This window comes from Equus caballus, chromosome 11 (assembly GCF_041296265.1).
Source record: "Equus caballus isolate H_3958 breed thoroughbred chromosome 11, TB-T2T, whole genome shotgun sequence".
In the NCBI taxonomy this organism is placed as follows: domain Eukaryota; kingdom Metazoa; phylum Chordata; class Mammalia; order Perissodactyla; family Equidae; genus Equus; species Equus caballus.
The window spans coordinates 5,758,901-5,776,452 of NC_091694.1; the positions used below are offsets into that span (position 1 = coordinate 5,758,901).

Consider the following 17,552-nt stretch of genomic DNA (forward strand, 5'->3'; position numbering starts at 1 on the left):
CTGTGTTCTGGTTCTTTCATAGACACTATGCTGTAGGCTGCCTCTGTGGGGGTACCTCTCAGGCCTGGATCCTCCAGCTCTAACTCGGCAGTTTCCCACCTGACCCTGTTTTTAATGTCTTAAAAAGAGGCCCTTCCTCTGCCGCCATCCCTTCCACCCACCCCCTCCTTTTTTGCTCCTTTCAGTCATAATTCCTGAGGGGGCTGCCTCCCTCCAGTGTTTTCCCAGAGCCCTCCAGTGAGGCTTCTGCCTACACCACCCCCAGGGACCTCTGAGCCCAGCTTGCTGTGGCCCTGGATCTCTTAGCAGCATGGACATTGCTGACCACTCTTTTCCTGAGACTTGTTCCCATTTCCATGGCTCTTCGAGCATCTCTCTGGCAACTCCTCGGTGCACCCTTTCATCCAGTGTGTATTTGACCACCTTCTGTGTCCAAGGAACTGTGCTGAGGCTGTGGTGAGCAGTGCCTGCCATCGTGGGGTTCATGTTCTAGTGGGGCAGACAGTAGCAGATGCAGGGAATGGCAAGTGCTGTGAGAAAAGTAAAATGGGGAAGGGGGATAGTGAATGAGGAGGAGTAATAATTCTGGATGGGGTGGTCAGAGAAGGCCTTTCTGAGGAGATGACATCTGAGCAAAGACTTGAGTGCACCTGTCTGCTGCACATGTAAAAGCTATGACTATTCCCGTGGCAGCTCACACTCCCCTTAGGCTGGAGCTCAGCAGTCTGTATTGGCTTATGAACTACCTGCCCTCCACCCGCTCTTGGCTCTATGCGGCTGAGTCGCTCGTGTTTCCCGATGTTTCATTAGCAGTGGGCACAGCATCTGGCCTCCTAGTAGGTATTTAGTTTGTTGAATGAATGAATGAATGGATGGATGGTCTACAGTCCAATCAAGTGAGCGGTATATGATAAATGTCAAAGGAAGCAACCCATTGGGAGCCCAGATGTCTCTACAGGGCAGGCTCTGTCCCTGCCAAGCCCCTGATAGAGGAGAGAAAGGATTGGAGCTAAGGCCTGAGAAATGCCAGGTTAACGTTAGATGCCTTCTGTCACATCCTCTCCCTCTGTAGTTCATTTAACAGCTTCTGTGCATTATCTGCTGTTTCAGGACAGTTCAAACTACTGATGAAGAAGTAAACTCTGAAGTAGTTAGGACAGCATTAAGGAGGTAGGGGAGCATGGAAAGCAAGAGAACTAACATTTTTGATTACTTACCACATGCCACACATGTCCTGGTGCTTCCCATGGCTTATTACACATAGACAGATCTCAAAACCATCGCCACAGGCCTGCCTTCACCCTCATGTGGCATGGTTGGCCCTTAAAGGAAGGACCATAGCAGAGCCCTTGAGACGTCTTCATCTGTCCCCATCATCCACCACTTAGGATTAGTGGTCCTTGAGAACGTCTGGATACAACCTACTGGACATAGGAAGGGTTCTTCAGACACAAGTCTGGTGTTACCTTCTGGTTCTTCTTCAGATTTCGGTTCAGCAACCTGTTGGCCAGCATGTAGGGCCCAGGGATCAAGGGAAATAGAGCCAGCCTGGATAGGAGAGATAAGAAAGCTGAGATGTTTATTCCATAGAAGATGTAATGCAGGGGCCGGCCCTGTGGCTGAGTGGTTAAAGTCGCGCTCTCCACTTCAGTGGCCCGGGGTTTCGCTGCTTCAAATCCTGGCCACAGACATGGCACCACTCTTCAGGCCACACTGAGGCTGCATCCCACATGCCACAACTAGAAGGACCCACAACTAAAATAGATAACTAAGTACTGGGGGGATTTGGGGAGAAAAAGCAGGGGGAAAAAAAAGATTGGCAACAGTTGTTAGCTCAGGTGCCAGTCTTTAAAGAAAAGATGTAAAGTGTACCCGAAAAGTCTCCAGCTCTTCTCAGCTAGGGGTTCTGATGCCCCAGTGCATCCATTGTGCTGCATTCATACATCTCAAGGGTGCTAATTACTACCATCCTTGGGAGAACAGAAAATAGTCACTCAAATCACGTTTTGTGCCCTAGTGGTTAGATAAGGATGACGCTGGTGTTTCAGTCTCTGGAGGGGTTGATAGTGTCAGCCAGAAACTGAGGGTAGACTGTCACTTGGTTTTGCTGTATTTTCTTACAGTTGGGTTCAGCTGTGGGGAACTCGTAGCTGTGATTATTTCCCATTTCCTCTTAGAGGACCCAAGAGCCTGTTGGAGATAAGTCTCCAGTACCAATAGGTATTTCCTCGTCTTCTCTTTTTCCAGTGGGTGGGGGTGAGTCCTTTCTGTTCTCCTAGCCATGCCAGTTATCACAAACTCAGCCCAGAAACGGGCTGCTAAATGTTTGTGCTTAATTTTGTTAGAAATCTTTGCTCTGAAGGCAGGCTGCCTGATCCTGTCCTGACCTAATTCTAGTGACACAGTAGGGGGCTGAGGAAAGGAAGATGTGACTGTCAAGGTTGGCGCTGGGGAGTGACGAGGCTATGTTTGCTGACCCCCAGCAAGGTCACCTTGTCTGTGGAGCTTTCTGTGGCCGTGACATCAACGTGTGGATCTGGCCTGTTTGAAAGGTGTGAGCGGTTTGGGACCATCTGGCTGTCAAGATCATCACTGAGTGATGCAAAACCCCAGCTTGCTTTCTATCCCAGGAGTCTTGTGTCTCTTCCTCCTTAGCTTCCATTGCCTTTACCAAGCTCCTGCTTCCCTGGGAAAAAGAAATGCCTGCAGCACCCACCCCAGTTTGTCTTGGAAAGATGTAGTTTTGGAAGTGAGGAAAGTAGAGAACCAACATTGTTCTGGGTAGTCATTCCGGGGAGGATTGTGAAACCTGCCTGGCCCTCCGGTGTGGATTCCCTTGCCTGCCTGCAGGGTGGCTCGCTGTGTGTCCGAGGAGTGGGACGGGGAACCTGTACAGTCTTCTCTGCTCGGAGCTCACAGGTATGACACAAACACAGCTCCATGGGAAGATCAGCCGTCCTGCTCCCCCCTGCACTCCACCCCTACCTCAGTGAGAACTTGGCCCCGAGGAAAGAATCGACCTTGGATCAGGACTCTGGGGCGTTATTTTTACTGCCTTTTCCTACCATATTTGCATTTTTAAAAATAGCATTGCTGAGTGAATCCCTTTCAGTCTGAGTCTCCTTCGAAAGGTAGGATGCGTTTTGCAGGGACTGTGGCTATTGATTAACAGCTGATTCTCAGCATTTGGGAACGTGGACTGAAGGAACTGCAGATGTTCTGGGTGGAGGGAAGACTCGCTATCACGAGCCACTGCGGGAATGAGACCTCAGCTCTTTGCTGACCGAAGATTACATCATTTTGAAGATTATGTCATTTTTTTCTGTGGGTTTGCAGTGGGGAAGGTGAAGAAAGGGGAGCGGGAGCGTCTGTTAGCTGAGGTCCTAGTGGCCATCTTGGAGGATTTGGACCAGGCAGTGACACGCCCTCCTGCCAGGGCAGTTCTTTCTCAGACTTGGAGTTCTTACGTGTGGGCAGAACCACAGTTTATGTACCAGCTCGTTCCAGTTCAGTAACCCAGCTCTAAAAATCAGGTTTCATGGCCACAGCACGGGCCCAGGAGCTGCCTTCTTGCCTGGAAATCTTTAAGGTGGCAAAGCTGGGTCCCCCAGGTGCCCAAGGATACATGCTGGCAGATTCTGCTTTTTGCCGCCTTGGCAGCAGCTGGCATGGGTCAGGTCCTTTGGTCAGTGGGGCTGCATGCTAAAAGCTGTCCTAGAGCCTGGGGCTGTGTTCTTGGCGTCTGTCTGGGCGCTAGCCTAGGCCAGGGTCTGGACCACCTGAGCAGAGAGGTCAAAGTTGGGGCCATGTCGTTTCGAGGGCCTAGTGCCTGTGCGTTATCAGACTCACCCAGGATACGTTAAGAAATATATTTCTGGCTTTACATAGAGATTCATTCAGTAGGTTTGGGGTAAAAAATTAAGAATCTGTATTTTTAAAGAGCTCTGAGGAGTCTGATAAATGGCTGCCTTGAAACCTAGGCCTCCTCCCAAGGGATTTGTTGACGCTTCCTCCATTTTTCTTCATAATCTTTTGCTATTTCAGTATTGCTAAATTAAATATCTAGACTTTCTCCACTCCCTTTTTATGAGGCCATTTGTTGGTTTCCACCAGTTGCCATTGAAAGACCAACATAGTACTGTGTCGTCAGCCAAAATGCCACCTTGTCGTTGCTGATTTTAAGGCCTGGTGTCTGGAAGTGAGTGTCCTCCTTCAGGTTTGTTATAATATGAGGTCTCTCTGAGAAGTCTTTCCTACGTGAGACCTAGAGAAACCCAGGGGAAGGAAGGAGGTTTACTGCCTAATTGTACAGAAAAGATCATTAGAAGGCCGGGATCCTGTCTTGTGTGCTGATGTCTGTTCACCGTGGGGCAGCGAGGCTGCCATCCTGGGAGTCGGACTTGGGAAGAGGCTCGCTCCGTTTCTTCCCAGCTCTGTGACTGCCTCTTGCACATGGTTTCCTGCCTGAAATGGGGAGACTTTCCTCCTCAGGTGCCTGTGGGGATTGAATGTCTGTAATGCACTCAGGCTCTACTTCCTCTTCCTTCCCTCCCTCCACTCTCACCCGGGCCTGAGGTAGCCTGCCTGCTGGACCCCTTGGCCCATGCAGTTTTGTCCTGCGTTCTAGAGCCCTGTGTAGCACTCTCTGCCAAGATGCGTTAGTGATAGCCCCTGCAGACCCTGCTCGGAGCCCCTTCTCCCCTGCTCTGATTCACTCTGGGTCGCATCCCCTCATCACTGTGGGTAGGTGTGTCTATACTCATTAAAAAGGGGATAGAATTTTGACTATATAAATAAGAGTGTGGTTATTTGCATAATACAAGATTTCCTGTGACTTTGCTTGAAATAGCTCCCCTAGTATACCTAAAAGTCCTTCAATTTATAAAAGACTTTTTAGTAATGGCATCTAAATCAAGATGCACTCTTTGCATCTTGTTTCAGTCTTTGTGAATGTTAATTTCATGTGCGTGTTTTCTCCAGCTGAGCTGTCAGTTCCTCGGGAGAGAAACTGTGGGGCTTGGTTCAGGCTGTGCCCTGATGCTCCTGTCATGGGGCTTTCTCAGGCTCTGCGGACCAGGGACATCTTTTCCTTTCAGCCAGCCTGCTTGGGGTGTCTGTAGGGATGCACATTCCAAATGGACTGCCCACATGCCCCTTGGCAGGGCCAGGTGCTGGGCAGGTAGAAAACCAGGGTCCCTGGAGATAGTGCAGGGAGCAAGCTCTGGAGCTGGCAGTGCCTGGAGGCTGCCTGTCCCCATCTGACACCCAGGGAGGTGATGGGGCTTCCTCAGCTCACACAGCTGAGGAGTGGCAACGTTGTGGCCTCTGCGGGACCTGATTCTTGAGCCACTGGGCTGTGTGCTGCCTGTCCCCCTGCCCCCCGAGGCTGGCTGCGGCCTCATCTCACTGCACCTGTGGGGTTGGAAGGATTCCTTCTCCAAGGCTCAGTGATTCTGCTCTTTTCCTTTGTGTTTTAGTCCTGGCACAGTGAGCCATCTCATCCTGAGATGAGTTGCTGTGGGTGAGTTTTGGGAGAAATGGCAGTGGCGGGGTGGACAGTTGAGGGTTTTAAGACTTAATGATCAAACCAAGAGGTGACATCAGCCCCAGGAGCCATTCCGTCTGTCAGGCTTGCCAGGCCAGTGACGCCCAGTATCCCAGGATGGGTATTCATTTCGTTTGCCTTCAAATAGTAACTGCAGTTGTTTGAGAAACAAGCAGAGGTTGTATTTCTTCCACATGGGGTCCCTTGTAGTTGAAAATGAGCCTGGCCTGCCCCACTAGACTCAGATACAGTCCATTTTAGCTATTTCTCTTCTTCCCTTGCTGTCTTTAAAATGCCAATTAGAATAGCCAGGATTTGCGGATTTGTATCAAAATCACTTTAGGAACTTTTTTAGAGTTCCTGTTTTCAGAATACCATCCTGAGGGTGTGATTGCTCAGTGACCCTGGGGCGGGGCCCTCCATCCTCTTGCTCTCTCTAAGGGCCGTTGTTGTGTGAGGATCAGGTTATGTGCACATAGGTCTCCTGGAGATCTTGTTAACACGTGGATTCCAAGGCAACAGGGCTGGGGTGGGGCCTGAGAGTTTGCGTTTCCACAAGCTTCTGGAAGATGCTGGGGCTGCTGGTTAGGGTCCACACGCTGTGAGTGTCAGCATGGCTCTAATTGCTCCAGGTGAAGCAAGGGCCATACTGGAGGGCCACACATGCTAAATGAGGAAGGAGAGGCTCTGGAGTTCTGGTGCTGGGGTGGTGTCAGGCAGGTCACTTACCCCTCCAAGCCTCTGGCTTCGTCTCTGAAGTGAAAGAGACAGTAGTGGTGCCTCCCGCTTCGGGTGATGAGGGTTGGAAGAAGCAGAGCCTGCAGGGGTCCTCCCTGCACAACAAGAGCTCAGTAAGGTCTGTTGATGTGATTTCCGCCCTGCATGGATCATCGTTCTGTGAACTCACCTGACATCAGACCTGTGGGGGTGGGGGCTCTGGAAGGCAGTGTTGAGGCCATGAGCACTCCCTGCCTTCTCTCAGGGATGCCCAACGGCCCCAGGACAGCAGCCCAGCTGCAAGAACAGCATGTGAAATCATCCTCCTTACTTTTCTACCTTTTAGTCGTACTTCTTGAGGAGAGAGGCCTTCTCTTCCTAAAGCTTCCCGTTTGTCCCCTCCCTTCAAACCCAGGAGTCCTGGGCTGTTTTGTCTTTTTTAAAGCCAGGTCAGTGAGCCCGGATCAAGACACAGGGTGCGAGGGCTGGGTTCTTCCTCCATGCTGGCTCTTGCTGCATCCCAGATACCACAGCATCTGCAGAGACGCAGCTTTGCTGACCAGGCTCCAGCTGACCTGCTGCCAGGTGTAGCTCCCCATCCTTCCCCCTCACTTAGCAGGCGGCTGGACTCAGTCCCCTGTCTCTATCCCCTTGGGTAGGCTGTGCCTCCAAGTCATTCCAGCAAGCTAGCAGGCTGCAGCTACAGCTTCCAGGCAGTGATGCAGCCCCACTGCAGTGCCCAGCCCTGGTTGCAGGCTTCTGGTCTGCAGTGTACAGTCAGAGAGAGGGGTCCTTGGGGACAGGAAGGGGCTTCCCCTGACGGTTGACTGAATCTCATCTGAAGCAGATGATGGTGGTGGCGTTGGGGGTGTCCCTTGCCTACATCTCTGATGGACAGTTCCTATGCAGCCTGGCCCTGCCTGCCTTCCCCCACCTGCCATCCAGAAACTAGAATTTTTGTCCCTCTGCCCACTCAGCAGTGTATTTACTTCTGTATAAATGTTTCCAGGTATTTTCATTTTGTGTCCCCCATCTAAATGTAAGTTCTGTAAAGCCAAGGCACAGCCCTATAGATTTGTGTTCTTGTCTCACTCTGAATCTATAGAAAACACTGAAAAATGATTGAATTGATTGACCTCAGTGTTTGGTTTTAGCAGAGCTTCTGTTCAATGGTTTCTGTATCACGTGGTTGGCAGAATTTTCTAGTTAGGGGCACCAGCATTTGTCTTTTCTTCCACACTGCCCAGCCATTTCCAGCTGCCCTCCCTCTCCTCCCCCAAGCGTGTGAGGCCCTCTGGCCATTTGTGTTTTGCTTGTAAAACCACTGTCCTCAGGTGGGCAGCTTGCTGATTGCCGGGTTGTCAGGGGCTTACCCACATGATGGTCAACTTCTCTGAGAAAGTCCTCACACTGGCATATGCTAGAATCATTGACCAGTCATATTCACCCAATCCAGACTGAGCTGGAAACTCAAGCTTAGGAAGAAACTGGAAGAGGAGCCCAGCTCCAACCCACAGTCAGTGCCAACTCCTGCCGCTCCCTGTTTTACTGTTCTGAAAGCAAACTTAATGACATTTTAAATAATGTTAGAAAGAGTTCAAAGTTCCCCACCCCCACAGTGTCTGTGTGTAAATGTATAGATCCTGGGTTTTTTGTTTGTTGGCTTCAGACCAACTTCTGATGAGAAGAGATCTATTTCTCCCCTCTATGTAATAGTGGAAACCCTAACCAGAGAGAACCAGCAGAGCTGGGCAGACAGGTAGGGTTGGGGTCTCAAACTTTTTGAAAGTGACCCACCATGGAATATCCATTTATCCGTGTGTGTCCAGGGCACACAGACATCATATATGCACCTGGAACAGTTTTCTCAAAATTACCGAGCCTCACCTAAAGCGTGTGATGCACTCAGATATTTTCTGCCACCGCCCCCGCCATGTTGGCCGTGACCCACTGACCCATTAAATTGATTTCATAACCCACTAATGGGTCACAACTCACAGTTTGAAAAACACTGCTCTAGGGAGCATTCCAGTCTAGGATTTCCAAAGCTTTTTCAGAATTCCACACTGTGGGATAAACTTTCAAATCTGGCGTAAGTAGCTCCTCCGGCCTCCAAGTAGGATTTGCATTGGAGGGAGGGAGTTAATGTTGCTAGGCCTTCCCTTCCCTTCCCACTCCCCACCCATCTCTGTGCTGTAGTAGAGCTGGGCTGCCCCACCGCAGTAAGGTGGGGTCTCACAGTGGAGTGCACCCATGGGCAGCATGGCCAGGCCCTTCAAGCTCAGGGACAGCATCGGGAGAACAAGAAGGACCTTCTTCAGGGTCTACAAGCTCAGCTGAGGTAGGGTAAGAGGGCCTGGTTAGGAGGCCTTGGGATCCCCAACACGATTGGAAGCCCCGTTTACCTGTTTTACCCTTTTCCACTGTGTCTAAGACTCAGACATGGCTCAAGCTGTATGAGGGGTGGGAGGGACAGTATACCCTTTAGGAAGCAGCAAGCCTTATAAATTTCCAGTGTTGCTCTGACCTCATATTTCTTTCAAGAATCTGTTCTTTGAGTCCTGGCCTAGGTAAACAGCCTGATTCCTACGTGTGTCTGCTGGGCCACTTTTCTCTCCCCTCCCTTCCGCTCGCCAGGCAAAGCAGCAGGGTGGCTTGATTTTCTTTTCCAAAGAAAGATTCTGTTTTCTTCACTGAGCACCATGAGGCTCCTGGAGGTCTTGGGGCTGGCTCAGTCTGGTGAAGGTAAATCCGCAGTCTGAGTATAAACCCAACCCGGGGGCCACTGCAAGCTGTTCCCACACACCATGGGCACAGCGTGGGGCTGGCAGCCAGCTTGTCCTTGTGATCCTAGACTATTTATTAAGCCCCACTGGGGGCTTGGCACAATGCTGGACCTTTTTGTTTGAGGCTACTCCCACTTGTCAGTGGAAGGTCTGGTAGTGATGACATCACTTACTCCCAGAAAAGACTGGGTTGGTTTTTTCCTGTGGGGCTGAAGGAGAACACCCACATCGCCTCCTCTATGTTTTGGCTTTCCTCAGAGTTTGACAGGAGATGATAGTGACGGGTTCATGGCCTCCAGCCTTGACACAAATGCTTAGGCACCTTGAAGGCCCCTCCTTTGCCTTTTCCTGGACTTCCTGCCGCTTCCCCTCTTGCACTAGGAGTCCCGTTAGTGTATTGGATGCTGGTGCTAGTGACCAGGTGTGAAGCTGCCTTTTTTCCTGTAGAGCAAGAGCTTGGCGTCCACTGAGCAGGCTAGCCGTTAGGGCTACCTGGTCCTACGGGGGATGTGACATTCAAATCCACTTGAAAGTAGCTTCTTGTATCATCTTCCTTGTATTTTCAACCTATTGATCAGCCTCAGTTTGCCTTTTCGGTCCTTGAAACATTTTTGTACAGTGAATTTGGGTTCTTCCAGTTCAGGCATGAGCAATGTCATGAAGGAGGGTCTAGACCAAGAGTCACAAGACCAGTGTGTTTCTCCTGCTGTGTTGTCAGTGATGGGCCCCGAGAGTGCAGCTCGGGGGAACAGCGTGCACCTCGGGCAGTGGGGGGCAAGGGGAGGAGAGTGGTTCTTCTGGCCGGGGCAGAGCTCCTTGGAGCTCAAATGGGGGTGGGATGGAAGTGCCCAGCCTCTCTGCCATGTTACCTTCTCCCCAAAATTGCCCTCCACTCCTTCTCTTGCCCTTGTATTGCTTTCCGACTTGAAGCACCTCATTAGCTCTACCTTCCTTGTATCTGGAGGGTGATCCTTTCACCCACTGCTCTGGCCTCAGTGCCACCGGCCAAGGAACAGCCTCAGGGCTTCTCAGCGTTGGCATTGCTGATGCTTTGGGCCGGATCAGTCTTTGTCGTAGGGGGCTGTCCTGTGCGTAGTCGGATGTTTAGCAGCATCCCTGGCCTCTACCCACTGTATACCAGAAGCCCTTTTCCCCAGTTCTGACAACGAAAAATGTCTCCAGACGTTCCAGCTGTCCTCCAGGGAGCAAAGTTGCCCCAGTTGAGAACCACTAGGCTATCTGGTTTCCTTCCCCCCTCTACAGCACGTTCTCTGCCCAACAGCCAGATGGTCCTTTTAACATCCAGTCACCTACGCCCTCTGGTCAGAGCCCTGCTGGGGCTTCCGTCTTGCTCAGGAAGCAATCTCAAGTCCTTCCTGTGGTTCTGCCTCTACGACCTGAACGACTCAGCCTCATCTCCTTCACTCTCTTGGGAGCTTGCTCTGCCGCAGCCCTACTGGCCTCTTTGCTAGTCATCGAACACTGGAGGCACACTCCATCCAGGGTCTTTATGGCAACTCTTCTCTCTGGTTGGAAGACTCAGTCCCTTATTGTACTCAGATACTCAGATCTCTGGTCAAATGTCACCTTGGAGTGGCCTTTCCTGACCACCCACTTGAATAACTCACTCGTGCTCCCCTCCCATTACCAGTCTCTCTCACACATATACTCTGTATTGCCTTGTTTTTCTGCATGGCACTTAGCACCACTTGACCTGTGTGTGTACGTGTCTGTCTCCTCCGCTGCTCTAGAATGTCAGCTTTGCGAGAGCAGGCACTTATCTGCCCAGCGCCTGGTGTGTGGAAGGTGCTCGGTCATCATTGCTCAGATGAGTGAACTCCTCTGTAAAGCCTGGCTCTCCTCCCCCAGAGCAGGTGCCAGAATCCCTCTCCATGGAGGGCAGATGTGGTGTTGGATGCTCTTGTTTCCAGAGCAGGCAGTGAGAGCAAAAGCTGTTGGTTCTTGGGTTCCACCAGGCACGTCCTACAGTCAGGTCACAAAAGTGTCCAAAGTGGCACGTGTCCATGTTTAAAAACCACTTATAGCCCCTCCTCACTCAGAGACACTTTAACATTTTTGTGTGTTGTGTTTCTTTTCTTTTTTTTCTGTCCAGAAACCTCTGATAGCTACATCTCTCCCTCAAGAAATGTTAATAGTTCACCACCTCAGAGGTTGTTCACAATTTCAGAGCCTATGATGACAGTTGAAATCTATCCACCTGCCACCTCAGATCCCACCCTGGTAACAGTTTTTTTAAACTACTCTCAGGGCGCACCTAACAGAAGATACGGTCCTGTTTCATGGCTGTCTTGCCCTACAATCTATTTTCACAAAGCAGGCACACTGCCCTCTAGTGTTAGCCTCATGGGGTGTCTGATGCCGTTCGTCTGGGTCCTTGATCTTTTCAAGTGGGATAAGAAGAGGGCAAATTGCTGAAACCCCGCGGCTTCTCCCACCTGGAGGCCTCGGCAGACACTCAGGGCCCTGATGACATCCGCAGTGAGAGGCCACAACAGCTGCCTTCCACATACCCCAGAAATGAGTAGAGCATGTGTTGCTTTTATAGCCAGGAGAAGAATCACTATCTTTTAGAATGTGTGGACCAGCCAGAAATATGTTTTACTCTATTCTTATCTCTGCAGCTTTGGGGAGGAATGAGCTTTTTATGTCGCTAAGAGAATGGACTCTGGAGCCATACTGCCTGAGTTCAAGTCCCAGCTTCACCACTTAGGAGCTGTGTGACTGTGAACAAGTTACTTATTATTCTCTGTCTCAGTTTACTTATCTGTGAAATGGGAATGACAATAATAGTATACTTCATTATACTTCATAGAGTTGTGGAGGATTTCACAGGTTAAAATACATTAAGTGTCTAAAAAAGTCCTGGAGCATGATAAACACCGGTCATCCTGTTAGCACAAGGCAGAGGACTCCAGAGTGCCTGAGCCCCTTGGAGCACAGAGGTTCCTTCCAAAATGAGGATACTGAAGGCCTTTGTGATGCAGGTAGCCCGTGACGGGAGCAGGGAGAGGAAAGGAGGATGCTGAAAGTAACTGTTCAGTGGAGAGGCACTGGCTTATTTGGAGAAAGGCAGTGCCCAGTACGAGTGGCATATAGGGAACTGGGAGGGAAACTTGTAAAGACAATGAAGATCCTTGCAAGTCTTCCTAAGCCCTTCCAGGTACCTTTTTCTTATTTTTTTTGGAATTCCCAAGGGAAGGGAATGTAGCCAGAATGGTGGCCACCACACTCCTTTCTTCTCTCTGCCACTCCCACTCTGCTCCCAGCATGGCCAGGGCTTTGGAGAAGGCCCTGTCATGGAAGATTAGAGGAGCCTGGACACCAAGCTGTACAGTGGAGTTCAGTCATACTCTGGCGAAAGGCTAGGTGCAGGTCAGGAGGGCCACATCAGAAGACCACGTTAGCCAACCAGGCTCCCTCTCTCGATAACGCTGGGAACTGCCTGCCCTGCCAACTTTGGCAGAGGTTCTACAAAGGGAGGAAGGAGAAAACCTGCCCCTGGCCTTCAGTGAATGCCAGCTTTCACTAGCTGTGTTGTTCCTGCTTCAGCCTTAGAGCAGGAGCCTCAGTTTCCCCAAAGCCCTCAGGAGCAGTGTCCCATGGCCACAGGGCTGGGCAGTGTCCCACCAAAGACTGCACTGATCTAGAGTCTGTGCCCGTGCCACTCCCTTCCTTTCCTGTCAGCTCTCTTGGGGACCAACACAAATGCCAAGGTCAGGACATGATCTGTAGACTCAATTTGAGTCTCTTCTCAGTGATCCCTGAGTAGGCAAGGCAACTTGTGCCCCCTGGATGACATCCCCTCCCGCCCCACATGGCGCGGTCCCTCTCTCACTGCATTTCCCATCACTGCAACTTCCGGTTTCTGTGGCAACTTGGAAAGACCTGCAGTTGTGGCTTTTTGAAGTCTAAAATGGGAGCAGATGTTTGAGATAGGGTGGGACAGCACAGAAAACACTATGTCCCAGACTAGAGAATTGAGCACAGAGTTACAGGATAGGAAGCTGTTTGAGTTAGAAAAGTGGCACTGTGATCCCAGTACAGCCTTACTTAGAGAGCTCCAAGTGGCCCCTTGCAGCCTCCTGGGATCTCTGAGCAGAAGGAATAAAAGACTGAGCTCAGAGGGTCTTCAGCCTAAGCCCTGGGAGACAATGGAGTCAGATAGGGTGATCACAGCTGTCGTTTGCTGAGCTCTTCCTGTGTGCCAGGTGCCTCTGACCCTCTGTGCTTTCACTGCCTTCTTAATCCCCGCAACCATTTGGAGATGGCTGCTGTCACCCCCTTTCATACATGTGGACGTGAGTGATTTGCCTGCGGTTTCAGGGCTGCCACGTGTAAGTGCCTGTTTAACGGCTGGGCTCGCTCTCATCTTGGTTCCCTGTAGGAAAATCCCCGTTGCTTGTTGTTGGCAAAGCCCATTGCTTCCCCCTTTACTTTTTGTAAGTCAAATGTAACTAATAGCAGAGTCTGTCTTAGTCATTGCCAAAATCTTGGTGACCTTGAGCCCGTGTCTTCCTTTTTAGTATCTCAGTTCTCCTTCCATAGAGGTCACCTCTCCATGCCCCAGGGCTTGGAGTGGAGAGAGTGAGCTTGAGGAGTCTTCAGTTGGGTGGTGGTGGTGGTTGAGAGAACAGTTCTTCCACCCCTGTGGTTTGGGGTCGTGGAGGTGGGCAGTCACAGAGACCTGTTAGCGTGACTCAGTGAAGAACTCAGAGGAGCAGCCCCAGGTGTAGGGAACCAGCAAAGAAGACACGCTGGCCAGGTGGAGAACCGTCTCCCAGCTGGGCTGTTGGAGGGGGGATGCGGTACCCGGCAGAGGGAGGGGGCGGCTCTCATGAGGCCCAGGCTATCCTTTCATAGGGGCTGCTGCTGGATGTTTGTGGAGGGACGGGTCAGATGCTCACTATGCCGCTGGCCAGGCTCCAAAAGCTGGCTGTCCTGAGCGTTACTCAGCAGCCTGCAGTCCTCCGCAGCGCTGTAGATAAGGAGCAGGCTGCGGCTGGTCAGGAAGGATAGCCCAGATTAGAAGGTGGTGTCGGGTGATAGTGGGCTTCAGGATGCCCCACGCAGCGCCGTGTCATGCTCCGCCTCCACCCCACTCTTTACGCAGCACTCCACAGCAGGGTTGGAGGGCAGGCACTTGCAGAAGGTAGAAAAGGGATTTCACTCATAGCAAAATGTTTTGCTCTCTGTAGAACAGGGCTGTTGAATCTTTCATTTAAATGAAGCCTTATGTGATCTGTCATTTTGCCACACTTTTCAGTATGATCGGCGTCACCTCCAGTAACCACAGCGTTTGCCTTCGGTGGGGGAGGTAGCGCCTGGAGTTCTGTCTCTTGATCTGGCTACTGTTAGGAAGTGTGTGCAGTTTGTGAAAATTGAGCTCAGCACTTAGGATTTGTGCACTTAGCTGTATGTCTGTCACCCTCCTCTAAGAAGCTGGAAGAAAAATGTATTCTATAGTGACTCCAGAGGCCGTCCTCTCACACCTGCGTTTTCTTTCACAGCTAAAACTAGAGGACCGCTCTGTGGTGCCTCGGGATGTGGTCCGGCACATGCGATCCACTGTGAGTCCTGCATCCCCACCCCTGGTGGGGGGTTGCCTGGGGATTGTCTGGGCCGGGTCTCCCATGGCGGTTGGCGCTGTGCGCCTGCGCGGGCCTGGATGCCTTCTCCTCCCCAGGACAGTCAATGCGGCACCGTAATAGACGTCAGCATCGACTGCGCTGTCAAGCTCATCGGCACCAACTGCATCATCTATCCTGTCAACAGCAAGGACCTCCAGCACATCTGGGTGAGCTACCCCACCCACCTGCCCTCTGCTGATTTTCCTCTCTGTTCTCCAGTCCTCTCCACAGCACACCAGCACTGCACCTTCCAGGTCAGACAGCAAAGTACAGTGGTCAGCTCACTCCCTTGAAGGCTGATTGCTGCTTCTTGTGAGTAAGCCAAATAGACATGAGGTCAGATGTGTCCTGATGTCTCCAGCATAGATTGCAGGTGTCATTTCCTTTTACCTAGTTTCCTTTCTCCTCTTAACACTTTTTTTTTAAACAAATTTCTTTTCAATAATTTGTTTTTTAAATGATTTCAAACTTAACTGGAAAGTTCTAAGTTATGTCCCCTGTATCACCCAGGTTCCTCAGCTGTTACCATTTTACCCCGTTTGCTCTATCACCTTCCCTCCCTCCTTCTCCACATCTTCTCTCACTAGTCTTTTTTCTGAAACATTTGAGAGCAAACTGCAGATGTGACGTCCGATGACCACTAAATACCACAATGTGTATCTCCCCAAAACAAAAACACTGTCCTATAACCACTCTTCAGTCCCCGATTTTGGAAATCAGCACTGATATATTACTGTCCCACCCACAGACCCCATTCAGTTGTCAACTCTCATTCCTGCATTCTGGAACAGTTCTTCAGTCTTGCTTTGTCTTCCATATCCTCATACCTTCCATTGGATGACCCTGAGCATGGAGCTCTCTGATATTTCCTCTTGACCAGCCTCAGGCCCTGAATTCTTGGCAGGACTGCCCCATAAATGCCATTGAACTCTTTCCTGGCCCGTAGCGTCCAGTGGCCGCACCAGGGGAATGCTTACCTTGATCTCTGGTTGTGTGGGATGTGCCGTGCCTCTCCATATCAAGTCAGCGTTTTCCACTTTGTCAGTGATTATCTCTTGTGGGGAGATATTACAGGATTGTGTCAGTAACCTGTTACTTGTCAAACCGCAATCCGCCAGCCTTAGCCTCCATTAATAGTTCCCACCTGAATCAGCCCGGCACTCTCATGGTCACTAACTGGTAACTTTATGACTCCATTGTTCCCTCCTCGTTTTATTAGTTAGCATTCTACTGTACGGAAGAGCTTTACCTTCTGCCCCCTTGATTTATTTGGTCATTTTTTACATCAGTATGGACTCAGAAATTCCTCTTTTATTCAATTGGTTGTAATCCATTGCTACCATTATTCATTTTATGGCTTCAAGTATCCCAGATTTGGCTAGGAGGCACTCCTTCAAGCTGGATCTATGTCTTTTTGACATGTCCCCATTGTGTTCTTTTTTTTAAGCATCTTCTTACTTTCCATCTTTTTGCTGATCCAGCCCTAGAATAAGCTGTTTCTCCAAGGAGCCTTAGTTTCTTTCAGAGGAGAATGGTATTTTAAAAACCAAGATGTGGATGCATGTTAGATGTACTAATTGCTACTAGTCCATTTTAAGACAGCACTAGGAAATGCATGTAGAGTCATGCATTGCTTAACGACAGGGATACGTTCTGAGAAATCTGTCCTTAGGCGAACTTGTTGTTGGGTGTACATCATAGAGTGCACTTACGCAAACTTAGATGGTACAGCCTACTACACAGCTAAGCTCTACAGTATCTTACAGGACCACCGTCGTATATGTGATCCGTCATTGACCAAAGCATCATTATATAGCTCGTGACTCTATGTGATACGTTTAGACACATACACATCTAAATTTGTCAATACCTATTCCATGTATGCATTAAAATATGACTTCATCCTGATACCTCTAATTCCATTTTAACACCTCAGATTCTTTCTCTCTTTCCCCATTCTATATTAGTGAGTACCTTCCCCAACAGTGAGCAACTTGGCCTTTGATAGCCTCAGCATATTTATTTATTTACTTAAATTACTTTACTTATTTATCCACATAACCAACCTCCACCTACCACCTCCCCGGCCTGTTCCCACCAAGAGTCGTATGTCCTTGGATGCTGTCAGGCCCCTGCATGACTCTCCATCACCACCAGGCAGCCCCCCACCACCTCCTCCTCTTCCTCACTGGGAAGGGGTGTTGGGATACAGCTTAGAACTTGGAGGGAGGCCTGTTGTAGCAGTTTAAGTCCAGTAGCTGACTGGCCCAGGCAGTAAGCTATCTAGATCCTTCCTGCTCTGTCTCAGTGGGGCAAAGAGGAATTGGTGCCCTGGGTACCAGTGTCATCTGTGGTCTCTCACACCCCTGTCCCCTTGGTCTGCAGCCCTTCATGTATGGGGACTACATTGCCTATGACTGCTGGCTGGGGAAGGTGTATGACTTGAAGAACCAGATCATCCTGAAGCTGTCCAACGGTGCCAGGTACGTGGCTCACCATAGAGGAGCCGTCCGCTCCGCAGTGGCAGCCTGCCACAAGGAGGGGAGAAGGGCGTTTTCTCACGGCCTGTGAGGACGGGTTTCATCGAGCGCCCTGGCAGGTGCTGCAGGCATTTGCAGCCTGACCGTGGGATGGTCTCCTTATTGTTCTGGCCTAATTGTCTCACTCACTTTCTGTTCTTTGTTCTCTCTTGGCTTGGGGAGAGAAGCATTATTATTTAGTATATCTGCTGGGGCTGATGTTTTATTTTAGACACTGTAATGGTGGCTAGCCCTCAGATATGGAGTCAGCGTCTCGTTCGTTTTAGGAGAGTCACTTGTACCAGTGCAGAGGCCGAGCTGCAGAAAGATCCAAATT

General features: G+C 50.4%; 1 protein-coding gene across 5 annotated transcripts in view; it reads left to right on the forward strand.

Moving 5' to 3' along the window:
- The window catches only part of UBE2O (ubiquitin conjugating enzyme E2 O), a 65,023-nt gene that overhangs the window by 35,908 nt on the left and 11,563 nt on the right, over positions 1-17,552 (forward strand). For 3 of the 5 annotated variants that reach the window (XM_023651968.2, XM_023651969.2, XM_023651970.2), the window contains 3 exons: positions 14,577-14,636; positions 14,753-14,863; positions 17,082-17,179. In XM_023651968.2, coding sequence (XP_023507736.1) covers positions 14,577-14,636; positions 14,753-14,863; positions 17,082-17,179 — 269 coding nt within the window. Of the gene's footprint in view, positions 1-14,030; positions 14,219-14,576; positions 14,637-14,752; positions 14,864-17,081; positions 17,180-17,552 lie in introns of those variants that run through there. The other 2 variants (XM_070226856.1, XM_070226855.1) reach the window with 2 other exon arrangements.